Source organism: Onychostruthus taczanowskii, unplaced genomic scaffold, assembly GCF_017590055.1.
Source record: "Onychostruthus taczanowskii isolate IOZ18803 unplaced genomic scaffold, ASM1759005v1 scaffold1, whole genome shotgun sequence".
NCBI classification, from domain to species: Eukaryota; Metazoa; Chordata; class Aves; order Passeriformes; family Passeridae; genus Onychostruthus; species Onychostruthus taczanowskii.
The window spans coordinates 9,824,158-9,842,180 of NW_024496525.1; the positions used below are offsets into that span (position 1 = coordinate 9,824,158).

The following is an 18,023-nucleotide window of genomic DNA, read 5'->3' on the forward strand; positions in this document are numbered from 1 at the left end:
TCAGAAGACAAAATTCTCCTAAATGAGGAATAACAAACTAGGTATCAAATAAGAAATTTAAATACACATATAAATACTTATTCTGCTCCGTAATTTTGGTCACTCTACAGCTCAGAAGCAGTTTGCTCTTGAATAGCAGTGCTCTAGAAAATCTGGCATGGATATTGAAAAAACTGTTTTCCCGTTTTTTTTTAATTTTAAAAATTATAATTCACATCTGTTTGCATATCACAGGTACATTTAAATTTTTAAAAAAAGATTTCGACATGCTTCACAGGGCTTTTTCCTGGCTGAGATCAAATTTTCTGATGCATCATTGCTCAAGAAACTCTATTTAGCAGTAACTATATGTAAGAAATTCTGTAATGTACAGAATAAAGTGAATAATACTCAAAGCATTCTTTGGTACTGAGGCAGCAAGTAGGATTCCATGCTTCTGGGGCATTCTGGGGTTTTCTTTACTTTAGAAGGTTTTTGAAGAACTTACCTAGCAATTTATAAAGGAGATTCAAAATTTCTTTCCATGATGTACCACCATGTTCTTCTCTTGCAATTCCTGCAAAATGAGCTGCGCTGTTGTAGTCGTTTAAGCGATCAATGCAATTTAGAACGAGTGCCAGCATTCCCTAAACACGTGCGACAGAGGGGAAAGTGAACTGCACATGAAAAAGCATTGGTCATTGTTTCTTTAAAGACTTTTTCCTGTATAAATTGGAAGGCTGCATTACCTTAAATCAAGAAATCCCAAGCAACAAACCAATTGTGCTTAAAGGATTTGACTATGTATTTTTCTGTATAAAAAGAATTAATTTTGGGGAATGATTCCATACGGTTCCTTATACAACTATGTATTATGAAAAATAAGGAATAAAAATATGAAAATAAAGGCTTTTTCACTTTTTAAGCACATTCTTTTCTATGTAAAATCCTCCTTGCATAAGGAAAAAAGGCTTTAAATTTAGATAAAAAGGAACTTTCATTGATTAAAAAAGGTGGAAATTTTGCTATCCCATAAAACATCTGTAAACCAAAGACTTTTAAATACTACAAGAGATTTGTAATTTCACTTTGATTGCATTCTCAAATAGTATTGAAAACCTGGAAGCAATTCAAATGTGTCTAAACACATCATAAAATACCTTTAATAATTCTGCAAAAATGCAGTTATTCCATTTTCAGAGATGAAAAATTCTACATAACTTTCTCTAAAACTGACATTCTTAGAGTTTCTAGAGATAAAAAAGTGATAATCAGATACACAGGACAGAAAAGACATCAGAAATAATGTCCATTATTGACCCAGGTTTTATTATTCATTTGGAGTATCCAGGTTGTACAAGTTCACACAGAGAAAAAGAAATTTTTCTAAAATGAGATCCTTTTAAAGATGTTTGGAAGTATGAAGACCAAATTTTATGAGAGAGTGTGTGGCTTGTGACAAGTTTAATATACTTACTTATATATATATTTCAGCTAGGAACATTACATTATAGATCATATCTAGATGATAATATGCATACATCTAAATTTCTCTCAAAGTTTGTGAGGCAATACACTTAAAATAATGCAAAAATCTCTTTCTCTGTACCTCTTCTTTGAATAGATTTTGTCTGTTTTTGAGTGAGCGAAGTTTGTTTTGCTTGTCTTCGTGTTGCAGGTCTTCTTCGGGAAGCTGGAAGTAAGTGATCAGGTCTTGCAGAGTCTGAGCCATCTCCTCAACAGGCAGGGCGCTAGGTGACAGTGCTCTGTTGTTCCCACTATGGAAAACAACAAGACTGGCAGCATTAATCATTTCCCCACTGTAATTTACAGTATTATGTGGCAGCCTATTCTCTTTTGGTTCCTAAATCAAGTACTGTTACATGTCTAACGTGAATATAAGCAAGAGATGATCCGAACTGAACATCATTCAAACAGCTGTTATTTGGGTGTCCAGCACTCAGAGCTTCCAGAAGTGTAATCATATTTCCCTTTCTGTGCTGATATAAACAGAGAGAATAGATTTTTTTTAAAAAAAGGAAAAAAATTATAAGAAGCAATGTAATTCAGCAAAAAGAAGAAAAGGCGATTAAAGTTATTTTACTACAGTAATTGATTTTGTTTAGATACTTTAAATCCCATTAAAGTTATAGGTGTGATGTACAATAACAGAGCAGTTACTGAAGTTATATATCCATGGCCTTCTGGAAAAAGAGCACAAAAGTAGCAGGTAATCCTAGCTATGAATTTGATCTTCTGCATCTATTCCATATAGTAAATAAAGAAGAGTGGGATTTAAAAATATAAAGCATTTCAAGGAATCTCTATTGTCAGAAAATAATATCTTTTTCTGTTCAAGTATTTTCTCAACCTTGTGCGAAAATCCAGTTTTTCATAGCCTGGCTACTATACATAGCATCATCTAGCAGGCACTGACTGCTGGCAAAGGTGGCTCTGTTTTATATCCTCAGCTCAAGAAATACCAGGGAGTGGTGCAGGTTCTTCAGATACTGAAGTAATAATATTTTTAAAACAGGCTCATATGGTGAGCAAATAATTAAAAACTTGAAAAAGTTTTTCATAAAATATTGCAGCAAGTATTACAAGAGTGAACACTTCATCATAATTAAAACTTTACAAGTTTTACAAGCATTACAAAAAAATTTCTTCAGTACAAAATACATTCTTATAGATTTAATTACACAAAGGTCTAGGTATCATTGAATACTCACTAACAGAGTTAGACTAACATCAGTTAGCAGGTTTTCTTCAACTGGATTATGATGCAGCTTGCTTCTGGCTTCAAGGTATTGGATTTCATGTAAGTAATTTCACATAACTGTTCTATCTACTTAACGGCACTATTAATCAAAATTTAAAATTTGAGTCAGTAAAAATATATTTCTAATACATTCTAAATTCAAACACTTGAAAGCAGAACATTAGGATTCTTTTAGAGAAATTCTTATCATTTCGGGATACTTTGAAAACAGGGTAAAAACTACCTTATGAAGTGGCTGAATAAGCTTGTAGTATTGCGAATGATTCGAGCAGCCTGGGATTCCTCACGCTGGCATCTTTGTAATGTAAGACCATCATCCATATGACCTTCTTGGTGTAATATGACCTATTGGGAGCCAGTAATTATCACAAGAATTACTTAAAAACAATTTTTGATTTTAATTTTTTTTTATTTATTTCAATACTGCACTGAAAAAAGTGATTTGTATATATACAGATTTGTTAATCACTTTATCTAGACACCCATTAAATAACTACAGGTTTTTCAGTCTCATATGCGTTATTCAGAGCAGACAATGTGATGTATTTTTATTCTTCCACAATTTATTTAAAAAGATACTCTTAAAAACATTTTCAAGTTGTAACAAAAAATGTCATTTTTTTCTATATTCTAGCTCTCAGGGAAAGAGGAACTTCACTTTCTTAAACATCATTTATGAAAGGATTTATGATTTAAGACTACTGACAAGAAAAATCTAGCTGGAGTGACAAACAAATATTACAATGCTGCTAAAGGAGCAATAGTGTTTATGAGAAACTTCTGATTCATTTAACTATTTCTACACAATATGTTGTATTCTTATCTGAACCAGATATGAACATCATATGAACTTCAAGCAATAACAGAGATCCATTTATGGGATTTTAATCTTTCAATCTTTCACTTTGAAAAAGCACACAAAGTCACAGAAAGCTAGCATCACTTTTAGGTGTCACAAAAAAAAGTCTTGGTCATTTTGAGTCATTAAAATCCTACATCAATTTCAGTTGAAGTAAATGTGAGTTATCCTGCTTCTTTGTTCAAGAGGCAATCTACTGAATTCTCCATCAAAAAATTGTATCTTTTTAGCTTTGAGTTAATAAAAATTTGCAACCCACCTTCTCAGATAGCAGAGTAATTCTCAGGGCATGAATAGTTAACAAAGACGCAAGTAATGTTATACAGGTGGTTGCTGCCACAAATGGGAAAGTTATTTATCAACAGCTTTTGTACATACTAGCATATAGGTGTGATAAAGCACTGGAAAGTGTGACAAAGCACTGGAAAGTGATATTCTTCTATGCTTGGCAGAATCTGCACTACACTTGTTCTCTGTTCCTTCAAACATGCTGAGTTTATCTAGACAGCAGAATCCACTGAAATATGGATGGAGAAGACTGGGAAGATATTTTTGAATCATTGCATTAATAATATTTTCTTAAAGGAAACTAGTTTAAAATTTGGCCATCTTTCCTCTTTTTTCAGATACTTCTTTATATAGAATCACCCTGTGGGTGACTTCTCTAGCTTAAATATTACTGTTTCCATGGAGAAGGTCCCGAGGTCTCAAAACTGGAAAGTGAAATTCTACTCTTTCCATCACAAAACTAGTAAGAAAAACATTCGACAATTAAAGAATGTGTCCTCAGGCCATTGTATGTTACTCCAGATTTTGGAGCTACAGGAATGAAAACATTTGACAGATAGGGTATTAAAGCTGTCATGCCTTGAAAAATAATTGCATCTTTATTATTGTAGAGCAGATATGCACTCTTCTCCCTAAGCATGCACTGTGGATGAGGGAAAAGTCTTTTGGAAGGACCTAATCTTTCCTATTTCTCTGACCAAAACCCAATCAACCAAAACAAAACAAAAAAAAACCCACCAAAACCAACCAGAGGACCAACAACCCAAACCGCAACTAAATCGTCCAGAAACATCACAATGACCGGAAAGTGCTATTTAGGATTCCCCTAAGTACATCACAGGCAGACGCATCCAGCACTGGCTACATCAATTCCTCAGATAAAACACTTGTCTGCTTATAGAAAAGGGTGCCTGGCATTGCCTTGCTTGTTGAATTACAGCAAGGCACTGACCAACACTATGAGCAATGGGCTCCAGATCATGGATCCAAATCACGTAGCATGTGTTTTTCTGTTCCCTGAGCTGTAGCATTTTGGAGCTCTGCAGGAGTTCATTGCTTGCACAAAAGCAAAATGAAAAGATAGACATCCATCACTCACTGGATGGTAGAGGGATGTTGACTACAATACTGATGTAATCACAATTATCTGGCAAAATCTTGAATCCTTGGTTACCACAATCTCAGAGAGACGGACAAAAAATAAAAATTCTGGGAGAAATCATGAAAAAAAGCCTCACAAATGATGCCAGAATTTCTTACATATTTTTTAGTATAATAATTAGATACATGAAGCTACACCAAAGCCAAACAACAGGAATTTTTAGTATTTTATAACAGAACTAATCTCATAGTTGTTTTCTCTTCTCTATGGCTTTACAGAAGCTGATGGTGGTAATAGCTAGGTTATGTCAGAAAAACATCCCTTGCCTCTTGCAAAAGCAGGGTACCTCTCAATCTTCCTAGGGCTAATGAGTCATGCTATAAAACGTGCAGGCCAGCTTCAGAAGGAATACAGTGAGTGAAAGTGAAAATTGCCTGACATGATGGCAGAGGATGAATACCAAGCAATGGTTTCGGTTCTAATGTAGAAAAACTAATTTTTATATGAAATTGAAAGTGATGTATATCTCAAGTTGCTTGCAAGATGATAGCCTAGTATCATATATTGCAGGGTATGAAAAACTGTTTCTTGCCTCCACAGGAATATTAACTGCATGAAGCTAGAAGGTTTGGATTTTCTTCTGTTTGAAGGCACTTAACAAGACAGAATTCTCCAGGTGAGAGGGCAACAAAAGATTTTAAGTCTTTGAACATGAAGGAAACAGTTTCAAAGGAAAACATAAGTGACAGGCAATTATGGAGATTCTTTTAGTCCCTTGCTGCTGAGCAGAAAACTGGAGAAGCAAAATACTGAATATGCCGCAGGAAGCTATTGGAAAATTCTTCATTGAATACAGAGGAAGAATCCACACGTTCCCTTTTCAAGAAGTAAAATTGGACCCTCTAAGGAAACTGAATGACATAGCCAACTGTGGGCATGGGAAAGAAGAGGCCATCATTGTGTGGTTTAATTTTTTTTATCAAGAAAATACTGAATGACTTGCATTTAAAGAATTTCTCTGATCAGCCAGATTGCTGAGAAGTGAAGGGGTTGGGCACTCACTGCCCATTGATGATGACCATGTGTGCTGCCTGTGAATAAATGTGATTGTGCCTGGGGATTCTGAGCAGCACCTCATGGTTCTGTACTGCAGTGCTTGTGTACGGGTACTCTCTTATGAAAGTACATGTGTGCAAGTAACTAAAGAAGAATTCCAGCTTCTTTTCAGTAATGTACTTTTTAATTTTTTTCTTTTTCATGTTCCAATGCTGGGTTCAAGTTGTAAAAATCTACAAACTGAGAATAAAGGAATCCTTTGGTAACTATGAAGTTATGTGAAACTAGTACTAAACGCCGTAACACTGGATGAAATATGAACATAAAATTTGAAGATATAAGAGGTCATATGCCACTAATTAAGAATATAATTGTACCCTAAAATCAAAAGACTGAGAGAAAGACCTTCTTGATGTCACATCACAATTACATTTAACATTTTGGGAGGAAATTATTCTCTAACATCCCTTAAGAAACTTGATTATTTTCTAAGGCCATTTCTTAAATGAAAAATTTAATTGCCATTTCACATAATACACCTAATTAAAAAAACCTGAAACACCAGTGAATGTTAGATGACTTATTAGTTTACACCAGTTGCAACAGTTAAATTTATATTTTAAATAATTATCCAAACCATGAATTTCTGTCTTTTTTGGGTGTAAAAAATAAAAATTGAGTATAAACTAATAATTTTTTTCTGAGAAAATAAGTAGTTAAATACATTTCTTAATGATGAAGTTTTTCTTCAATTACATGGTTACATTAATATGCAGCACTGTTTTCACTTTCAGAGTGAAATATTCACATTTTCAATATAAAAATTAAACCCACAAATTGGTTTCGCAAGTGATTAAAAAAACCCCAAATGTTACCTTTCTTTTCAAGGGACCTAAACGTGCTGATTTAGCATCCTGTGCTTTGTAAGTCAACCATAAGGCCGTGGCCACATGTTGGACAAAGCAGATTGAATCTCCGTACTTTATTTCTGGGACTCCCATTCCATCAATGTCACGTTTGAGACTAGATTCCTGCTTTTCTTTCAGTTCCTAAGGAGATAAAATAAAGTTGGTATTTAATCTCTGTATTGGAATAGGATAAAGCATTGAATTCTACACTGATATATATTACAATACTGAACACTATTTATAGTACTTATGCTTTTAAGATGCAGCTAAATTTCAATTCACATAACTTCAGCTTCTATCCAATTAATCTTTCAGACTGTGATTAAAAACAATTTCAATCTGAAGCATCATTTTCACTGAAGCAAGAAAAATCAAGTCAAGATCGATTACAGTGGATTAATGCCAACAAAATCTTTAAATTATTATCTTAACCTATTCAATAATGGATGTAAATAAAGTTTCAGTTTAACAATCTGAACAATCTGTAGTACTCTATATAGCCAAAATTTTTTAATATTAGCTTAGACATAAAAAAGAAAAATAAACCTGTTTTAGCAAAGTAGCTAAAATATTTTTATGCTGAATTTTTTGTTTATAATTTGTATATAAAGGTACACACTATGCTTAGAATAATGCCTCTGTATTGAAATACCATCAAAAAAGAAAATATTCATTATTTTAAAAGGACAATATTTCTTTTAAACTTGCTTTATTTTTGCATTTCTCATTTTTTTACATTTATTTATATAAATAAATAAATGAATAAATAATGTTTTTATTTATCAACTTTGTAAGAAGATTTGGATTCTTTCAAACCTCTTTTGCTCAATGCTTGGCTGGAACTCCCATTTCTTAAGCCAAATTTATTTCTTAATCCCATTATTCTTCATTTACAGTTGGGGGATTTAAACACTTCAGTGCTTTAAAATAAAGCAGCTGTCCTTTAAAAGATGAATTCAGGAATAAGAACAGAATTATGGTGCAAACTTTGTAATAGCAAGTTATGGATACATGTGATTGTGCTGGTTTTATATGTGTGACAAGGTTTTTTATTTCATTTCAATTTATATAATGTTCATCCTCTGGGGAGTAAACAGGAGTTGGATAATATCTATGCTAATCTACTTTCATTTATATGTAATTTAACTGTCACATTTCAACAATAATTTCACTGGAAACAGGTAACATTATAATGGCAAGATGAAGGTGAATGAAATTACAAGACATTCCTTGGGGCTACCATTTCAATGTCAAGAGCATGGGGAAAACATGTCACATCATATTTGTGTGGACTGCACTGACATTACCGAAAAAAATGAACTATTTCAATGCACATTTGCAGTGAGGACATTAAGTGAAAAATACAATAAAATAGAACAAGTTCAGTCAGCAATTTATTGTTTGTCTTTACATCGTAACCTGAAGATTAAAACTTTTTTCTTCACATATTGTGTCTGCATCAACAACCAAGCATCAATGAACATTTCAGATAACAAAATCATAGTGTGGTAATAATCAATCCTAATAAAGTTACTTTGAAAAAAATGAGAGATACTGATCGCTTTTGACAATACTAAACATAGTGAAAAAAAAAAAACCCAACAATATTTTTTCATTTCAGAAATAAATTTTTAGAGTTATTTCAGGGCCCTGAAGGCTGTTTTCACTTTGAAAAATACAGCACAAATTCCTCTTCATCATGTTTTGCTCTTTCCACTCTGTCCAGCTTCTCTAGGATTTCAGCCAAGTAATTTGATCGTAATGTGCAAAGACACGGTGTATTTTACAACAGCTGAAAAGTCTAGTCAGATAAAGATTACTGGGGTAGAAGGGGAAAAAAACCTTCTCTTATCTAGATATTTGTACATATCTTAACAGTAAAATACCCAAACACTTTGACTTTTAAATACCTCTCTTCACAGCTTAGTCTCAGTTTAACTCCCTCAGGCCATGAATTAAATCAAAGGAAAAAAAAAAAACCACACCATGGGCCTGGAAATTCGTGAGGAAAAGCAATGCCAACAACAACAACAACAAAAATACCCCAAACCAAACAATAAAAAAAGATGGAATGAACAAAGGAATTTGAGGGCAAAACTGTCAAAGTTATTTTCAAATGATGTTTACTATACTAGAGGAAGGGCAAGAACTAGAAAGTGAGAAAGAATCATAGATTTCTACATGGTAAAAGGAATATGAGGAATGGCAATATGAACAGAACAAATAAACTCAACTTTCTTTACAAGGATTTCACAATAATAAAAACACAGTAGGGGAAACACTTTTGCCAGCTTAAAAAGAGGCTTAAAGGGTTGTTTAGACAGTCCTAAGAATGGCAAAACAACCTATCTGCTGAACTCTTATTAAATCTAATTTTCATGAGTGAATTAAAATTTTATCTTTTGATATTGCACACTGTTATTGTATTAAAAGTACTGCCAGAGATACTCCAATTCAACAAAAGAAAAAGATAAAAAGTCTACAGATATAAGAGGTTGCTACTGGCATTAATGTACTCTGTATACTTTGCTTTATACATGTAGGAATGCGCCCCCTAATGACAGAGTGGCAAAACTAACCTTTGTCCCCCAAAAAAGGAAAGAAGCCCAGAAGCTTCTCTCAACTGTTAGGTGGAAAGCCACCTCATAGGGCCTCAGGGACTTCACCAAACCCCAGAACACATCTAATTGGATAGAAGCCAAAAAGTCCCGCCTGATCAATCAAGTAGAAAAGAACAGAACAAAAGAGAAGAGGGGCTTTTGTGTGAAGTGTTTCTACCAGGGGCAGACCTCTGTACCTGGCTCGAGTTTCTCTATTTGTTATTTTGCCTTTATTAAACCTTTTTGGTTTCTAACACCACAGCAGAAGCCATCCTGCTTATTTTATGCCCCCAAAGTGTAGCTGAGCTATCTTTGGGTGTATTAAGTGTTTTTCTAGGGCTTATGAGAACTGGCCCTGGGACAAACAATATATACATTTGCACATTCCAGTAGACAAGAAAAAAAAATTACTTTCATTTCACCTGGTTTTTTTTTCCCATAAAAAATAAGTAGAAAACAGGGTTTAATACTGCATTTGAAATGCAGTGCTTACTGGGAAAATATAATTATGAAATATCAACTTAAATATAAGTATTTGAACTTTTAGAGACAAATGCAGATAAAGGCCTTTGCAATACCTATGATTACAAAACCAAATTAAACTTTATGATTACTACCATACTATTACGACATCCTAATGCCATGTTGAGTCCCTAAGACAGCTACATGTTGGCAGTAATATTAAAATGTTATCAAATCCTTCTGCATGAGTCATCTGTGACTTTTTAATGTGTCAGAATGTTACTTACCAAGACTATACCAATAACTTCTTCATTGTCAATTGCACATACTGCCACAAAAATAAAATATGCAATCTCAAATATAAATGCTGGGCTACACAAATTAAAATAAACAATTATTTTTAAATATGTTGTTGTTTCCACTGTGTTTAGTCTCAAGGAAATTTGTTAGCAGACCCAAGATTCTCCTCAGCAGTGTATACTGAGCCAAGTACTGTGCTGGAATGAGAACATCCCATTTCAAAACAGGATTCCATCTGGTGTAGAGAAACTGCTGTCTCTGCTGTCACAAGGCATTACAGATCTGTTGCCTTAAAATATAAAGGTTGACATTTTCAAACTTGGTCAAAAGTAAGCTCTATATTAAAAACAATAAAATATATAATTTGGAGTGGGAGGTCGTCCATCAATTTCTGATGCTTGTAAGATAAGTTTGCATCAATTAGGAAGCAAAAGAGGCATGTATTACATATGTTATTTTCATTGACATTAGCACCGTAATGTTCTTTAGCATACACCTTAACTTTTTTAAAACTTCCGTTCTGTTCTTATTTAGTAAAAACATGTTAAAGAAAACTCTGATTCAAATTTTATAATTTAAAATTAGTGTTTCAATTTCCAGTGTTATCCATCAAAATGAAAAAAAAAAACAGTGAAAGAAAATACACTACGAATGCAGTCACAGGTTTTGACAAGCAAGGAACACACAAGATTGCTGAAGTGGAATATAACAGTATTGAGGAAGAAGGTGCTTTTTCAACAAGAGGGTCTCTATAACAACTGCTGGAAAATAAGACTTTATTTAAGTCATGTGTTACAGGCTCCTGGGTAGCCTTGAGGATTTGTATATCCACATAGCTCTGCTTTCTGGCAAAGATAATATATTTTTTTTTTTATAAAACCCTTTTGCTGGCTTCCAAACTGGAAAGAATACCGCAAGGAAGATATGTTTCATTTCCTTTTGGATACTCAGCAGCAATGCTTATTGTAAGCAACCTGGTCTGAACTGGTGTTGACCCTACCTGGACCAAAAGGTGGGACTAGATGGCTGCCCAGGGTCCTTCTCAATCAGAATTATTCTATTAGTCTAAGGGATAGAGTGCTGTAAACAGACAGGTATCCAGCACCCTATTTTTAAGAATCTGTACACAGCTGGAATGAAGACATTAGACAGATATCTTGAAATTTCCCTGAATTCATGCCATGTTAAGATACATGCAAATGAAAAGGTTTCTTCATTGAGAAAACAAACCAATAAAATGTTTACAAGTACATATATGCAGAAATTAAGATAAAAACACCTGCATATATATATATATGCATATATATATATATATATATATATATACACATGTATGGTCCTTTTCCTCCCAATCTGTGTGCAAGCAACACTTCACTTTAAGAGCCCTTTCCCTCTTACAGTCAAAGTCAATCTTTGAGGTTTATTCCCTTCCCAAACATCACTTTTCTTTCTTCAGAAAAATTACCACTGCTTGTTCCCCTCACCTTCGGAAACGCTAAAGTCTCCACCCATGTGCCGCTCTTATGTGCCCAGACAATAAATAACAATTCTTATTCTTGGTACCAAATTCATACCCTATCATGAGGTAAAAAAATTCTTTTCTGTGTAGGACAGCACAAATGGGACAGGATGATGAGACACTGAGCTTGGATTTAATATAAAAATGTACATTAACAACCATATTATGTATAAACACAGTAGGCATGAATGACTTCTGCATAATCAATGCAGAAGTATGTACTACTGTACTTTAGCTTAGTCATTTTGGGCACTGCACTTAATTTCACCTTAACAAAAAGAGTAAGAAAATAGGACATGTTTACTCAACATAGCAGAAATCATTTTATGAATGTGCATGCATAACCACTAAATTTACATACTCAAAATTTATGCGTTTATATGCATAGATAAAAATATTGGAAAACAGCAGGACAGCTGGTGTCCAGTTAGGCAGTGAGCATAACAGAGGAATTTTAACTCAATGTTTAACCAGTAACTGTGGCATTCCTGTGATACTCACCATTCTTACCAATGATTTTCCAATAATGGCAAAAAATTACATCTGTAATAAATTCTCCAGCACAACATCATATGTACAATCTATAGTGCATAGCCTTTACACTGAATAAAAAATGAAAAACTATGTTGTAAGTAAATCTAAACAATCTAAGAAAATTTCCTGACAGCTTTTCAATTATTTTGATTGGCTAAAATAAAAATTCATGAAATATCATATGCAGACACACTAATAAACATCATTATTTTTAACATGCTAAAAAGAAGTATTTGATTTATTATACTAACAAAAGTCTAGCATTTGTCAATGCTAGAAAAATGTCTTACTGTTAGATTTTATCTAGCTATAACTAGTTTAAAATTATTCTTCTTTTTGGGATTTCTTTTTTCTATATGATCATATATCATTCAGAATTATGTGGAAAATTTAACTTTTTTTAGTTAATAAAAAACTCTATTGTATCAGCTATTGCAACTATAAGTAAAATCATGAAAGAACATAAAAAAATTGGATCATCTTTGATTATAAAACCTTTCACATCCTGGACCAAAAAAAAAAGTTTTTAATTTTGCCTACCTCCATAATCATTCTTCATTGTCTCACCCTTGCAATGTTTTTTCCCAGCTGGAAACAATGAAAAAGCTAATAACATGCAATTAGCAGCTCACTAAAGAGCATAATTTGAAAACATATGGTTTAAAAATCATTGCTATATTTGCCTTACATTTAGGAAAAATTTGATTGAGTTCATTTCGTATCAGCACACTGCATAAAGAATAGCAACTGAACTGAATTCAATTGAATTCAATTATGACAGAGCTGGAATGTTTAACACTCTAATGAGATTCTGTCCAACTAAAATAAGTCTATAATTATTAAAGTATTCATATTAAGCCACCATACCTTGCACTGTATTTGGTTTTAATCTACTTTTTAAAAACTGGTTACAGTTTAGTTTATTCTAAAGTTTATCAATCACCCTTATTTTTCCTCCATGAGACCTTTGTTATTCTTGACACAGGTTGTTTACATTTTACTTTAAATGCACAATCTCTAGCATTAGCTTCAATTTAGAAATTACAAGCAATTTATAGAGTTGTTGAAACAATTCAGACTTAGTGTTTGAGTGCTCCACATTCAGCACAAATTTGCACTGTTTTTATTTACCTTTGTTGCTCTAAAACAAAAGGCTGTAGATGCTGTGTCTGACTTTTCTCTGTCTAATATTACTACTCCTTCATCCTCATTCAGAGCCAAGTATTTTCCTGTTGTAATGTGTCGAAGACGAAAAGGCTGCCCCCATCTGATGTTACTTCCACTCCAGCTAAACATGAGACATCAAAAAATAGTTGAAGTAAGTAGAATTAGAATTTTTTCTTTAGGTTTTAAAGGATGTTCAGAAAATAGAGTATGCTATATATACATATTCCTTTTTTGGTTCTGATTGAAATACTTGCATTAAATCAGACACAAAACTGTTAATTCATTTGCAAAGGGAGCCCTGGAAAGGAGTCTGGCTTCCATCTTCTTGTTTCTACACCCTCTCTCCATCTCATCAGGGTGTTACATATGATGTCCATAAAAACATCCTACGTGTGTAGATTAACTACCGTATTTTAGTTGACTGAGTAAACAAACAAATTAAACCTAAAGGAGGACTCGACATGCCACAGAATTATCCTACATCTGTGTTAGTTATGAGGGTATTTCACTTACAATCACAAGCACACCAAGGGTAGAAGAAACATACAGCTCAGATGGCCATCAAAGATCATACATACTCTTGTAAGATATACTGAAATTTCACTTGCAGGGAAATAACAGACAGACAATCACATAGGAAGGAGATAATCTTTAAAAAAACCCCAAAAAAACCCCAATAAATACAGAAGGGGTAGGTATTATTGCTCTTATTTCCACTCATGCTTATAAAACTCCAGGTAAAACTAGGAATGCATTTCACTTTTGGAAAGAAGCAATGCTTTAAGTACACATATTTCATAGACAGTGCTGCTTTTGTTATGGGAGATAGAAAAAAAATCTATTCTATCACAGTATATTGCTTTTTATTATTGACAAAGAGCTTACTAACACGTATCATAAAGTGTGGCGAATATATATTTTGTATTAAGCACTTGTAACAACCAAATTTCTATTAATATAACAAAAGCTGCCAACCAAAAAAGTTTTTAAAATATCAGTACCTTATTCGAAGGGGTTCTACTCTCCACAATGACCTTGCTCGAATGCCAGCTCCTCCAGTTTCATAAAATACTTTCCTAGAGAAAAGATTCAGAAGACCATCTTCTTGTGTTTATTTGTGCTTATAAAGTATTTATAACTTACTTCTCTGGAAACTGTACATGACTTGCTACTTTTCTCCCAGTAAATAAACATCATTGAATGGACAGAAGATTCCTACTCATCAGTGAGACTGTGATAAACAAACCAAATGTCCCAGGTAAATTAGATTATTTCCATTAAGGTAGTTCCTCTCAGGAGCTGATAAAATGCCTAGCCTTGAAAGTGTCTGGTAAACTTTTCCTGCCATTTAATCAGCCATAAAAAATACGTAATTCCTACAGATCCCAATATATTAATCTACATTACCAATGGTTTTAAATACATGCCATATTTTAAAATAAATATATACATTTTCAGATTAAAACATCAAGAACACAACATCATAGACATAATTCCAAAAATTATTTCTATGATTCTTTTTAAAGGGTCAGAAATTGTGGTGATAACAAAAATTCTGTATTATAATCCTCACAAAATCGATAATGCATTCAGAGAAGTGAAAAACAGGAAGGGCAAGGATTAAGCCTCTACTATAATTTAGTTTTCTTGAACTGAGGATTGGTAATGTCTACTGTCTAACTAGATATTGCTGATGTCTATTTCTAGCGCAGCAAATAATATTCTACTCAATAATCAAATACAAACAAAGAAAAACTATGGTGGATTAGCCCTGTTCACAGGAAGTTTTTAATGTTTTATTAAATGCTTTATTAAATGTTTCATTAAACATTCATGTTTTGTCATCTAATCACCAGAATTTGTAGATACTTTCTCATTTATAATGAGTATAGGAAATATAATGGATAACAGGATAATAAGAAAGGTCTGAATGCCTACCAAAAGATGAAAAACTTTCTTACATATTATTTCTCTGAGAAGGACTAATCCACCCTAGCATTCACAGAGGCTGGACCTTCTACTGTACTTAAGTGTCTGAAAAAATGTGCAGCAAGGGAATTTAAAATCTGCCTTCCTGCTCTGGCAAACTTGACTGAATACAGCAAATGCATGCATAAAGATGTCACAATCTAGATGTTATATAGCTGAATTAAAATAGCAGTTTGAAATGCAGATTTTTAACTAGCTTTTCAAATTGTCAAATTCTTTTCCCATTTTTGGGAGCTAGTAGGCAAAAATTTAAAAAGTTGTTTAGTACTGTTCTTATGCGACTATGGACCTGAAAATCAACTTTTGAACCAAAAATTCTATTTTTTTGAACAAGTGTTTTATCTGAACAAGTATTTCTGCACATTCTTCTACTGAGAACACTTAAGAGTCTCTTTTCTGAGCAAAACAAATAAAATCCTGGATGAATCATGAAGTATACTGGAGCATGACTAACCATTTGCACCCAACAGCTTTATAAGATGATGGCCTTGTATTTACACCTCTACTTTATTGAGGAGTCACACTTAAGGCACACATGTGATATCAAATATTTCAAAATGTTAGTTCACCAGAAGAGTAAGAATAAATGTTCTTCATAGTAAAGGTAGTAAAATTCCCTACACGTCTTATCTTGCATGAAAATGTATTGGTACTCTAGAATAAAATTTAAAAAAAAATCCCTAGCTTTCAACTCATCTTCATTTCCAGTCTCTATGAATTTGATCTTTCAAGGTCATTTCCAACCTGGGCTGTTACACGATTCTCTGAAGATACTGAATGCACAATAAATATCTGGAGCTCTCAATTTTCATTCTATGCCTCTGGTCCTGCTGACCTTACTGATTTTACTTTTGGCAGACTCTAAATCCTAACTAAACTCAAAACTAAGTATTCGTTTCCACTCTCTCGGGCCTCCTTCACGTCTCCTTGGCCCAACACAACCATTCTCTCTCTAAAGGACTATCATAGGTGTAGTTCAGTATCATAGAGACAGTTCAGTTCACCTGATATAGTCATAGCCTCTCTTCAATTCTTATGCTTTTAATTTCTATACATTTTAAAAAATCAGCTCTTTTTCCAGCTTTCTCTATATGCAACGCTGGACTAGAATTAGTGACCTGCTCTTTGGGTAACAAAACTGCATGTAAAAAAGAATTGCTGCTTTTTCACAACAGCACTTTTTCATCTAATTGTTTCCATGTATCCATCTTTTTTTCTTTCTTGCCAAGCCAGTCTTTTTGATGTTCAATATGTCCACCCCAAGTATTTCCATTTGACCTGTAGAAAAAGACCTTAGGATTCTTGTCAGAGAATAGTCTCTTTGTGAAGTTTTAAAAAGCATTATTTATAGAAACATTCAAAAATAAGATTTTTGTTTCATGAAAAGAGAAATCTTCACTCTTGTCTAACAATTCACAAAGTAAATGTTGCTGGTTTTCAGTTTGGGTTCCCTTTAGGACTTGGAGGCATTTTTACCTGTCAGAAATGTAAACATGGCAAATTTAGAGCTGACAAGTTTACTGGACATAATTGAATGTTACTTGGGGTATCATATTACCTAAGGCATAACTTATTTGCCCCAATAGGTAGAAAGGTCTTATTTGTTGAAGATGATTTTTAAAGCTAGCAGGTTTGCATAGCAAAATTATTAGCTTGCTTTGCTTCTGATTAACAAAAAAATTTTAAAGTACAGAAAAATTCAAATAATAAAGCAACATAATAGATGATATATGTAGATATAAGTTTAATACAAAAGTAGTTTAGTCTAGCTAGTATGATGTAATTTTTTCAAGATGTTATTCAGATTTGAGAAAGCTTAAAATTTGTAAAAAAATGCAAAATATATAAAATATGAAAGTCATTGCAGAGGTCAAACTTACAGAGATTTTTCATGGTTTTTGTTTTTCACATTACCATCTTCCTGCTAACACTTTTTTGTTCTACTTATAGCAGTATGAACTAGAGACAAGCTACATAACAGGATGAAATCTCAGTGAAAATCAACTACTGAAATTTCAACAATGAAAGAATTCATGACTGATTTTCAGCTTAATAGGTCTCAATTTCTTGTATAATGTCACTGCCTAATTAAAGAGTGCTAAATCTACCTAACCTCAAGTTCAACTGACATCCTGTGTCCTTTCTGAAAGAAGGAAATATTAAAAAAATGTACCATCACTTACTTGTGCTGTGAATCATTCTGGTCTGTAGATGGAATTGTCAAGCACTCATCATGGCCATGGAAAAAACGTACTACATGCCCACCAAGAAGATATCCTGAAAAAGAAGCTCATTTACAAGCTAAAACATTGACTATGAAAATAACACCCTCAGGAAAGCTTAAAAAATTCAAGATCGACACCTCTTTTCCACATTTTCACTCATAATTGAATCTAAACTAAATCTAATCTAATGAAAAAATTTAATGTGTCAACATACTATTTTTAATGCCTTTTATTAAAAAAAAATTTTCTTCTG

General features: G+C 33.1%; 1 protein-coding gene across 8 annotated transcripts in view; it reads right to left on the reverse strand.

Annotated features, from left to right (window-relative positions):
- Positions 1-18,023, reverse strand: part of RYR3 (ryanodine receptor 3) — a 194,068-nt gene that overhangs the window by 119,169 nt on the left and 56,876 nt on the right. For all 8 annotated transcript variants that reach the window (XM_041409838.1, XM_041409979.1, XM_041410068.1 and 5 more), the window contains 7 exons: positions 17,729-17,822; positions 14,558-14,632; positions 13,521-13,677; positions 6,942-7,115; positions 2,985-3,106; positions 1,589-1,757; positions 488-626 (listed from right to left, as the gene is read on the reverse strand). In XM_041409838.1, the coding sequence (XP_041265772.1) occupies positions 488-626; positions 1,589-1,757; positions 2,985-3,106; positions 6,942-7,115; positions 13,521-13,677; positions 14,558-14,632; positions 17,729-17,822 (930 nt within the window). The remainder of the gene's footprint in view (positions 1-487; positions 627-1,588; positions 1,758-2,984; positions 3,107-6,941; positions 7,116-13,520; positions 13,678-14,557; positions 14,633-17,728; positions 17,823-18,023) is intronic.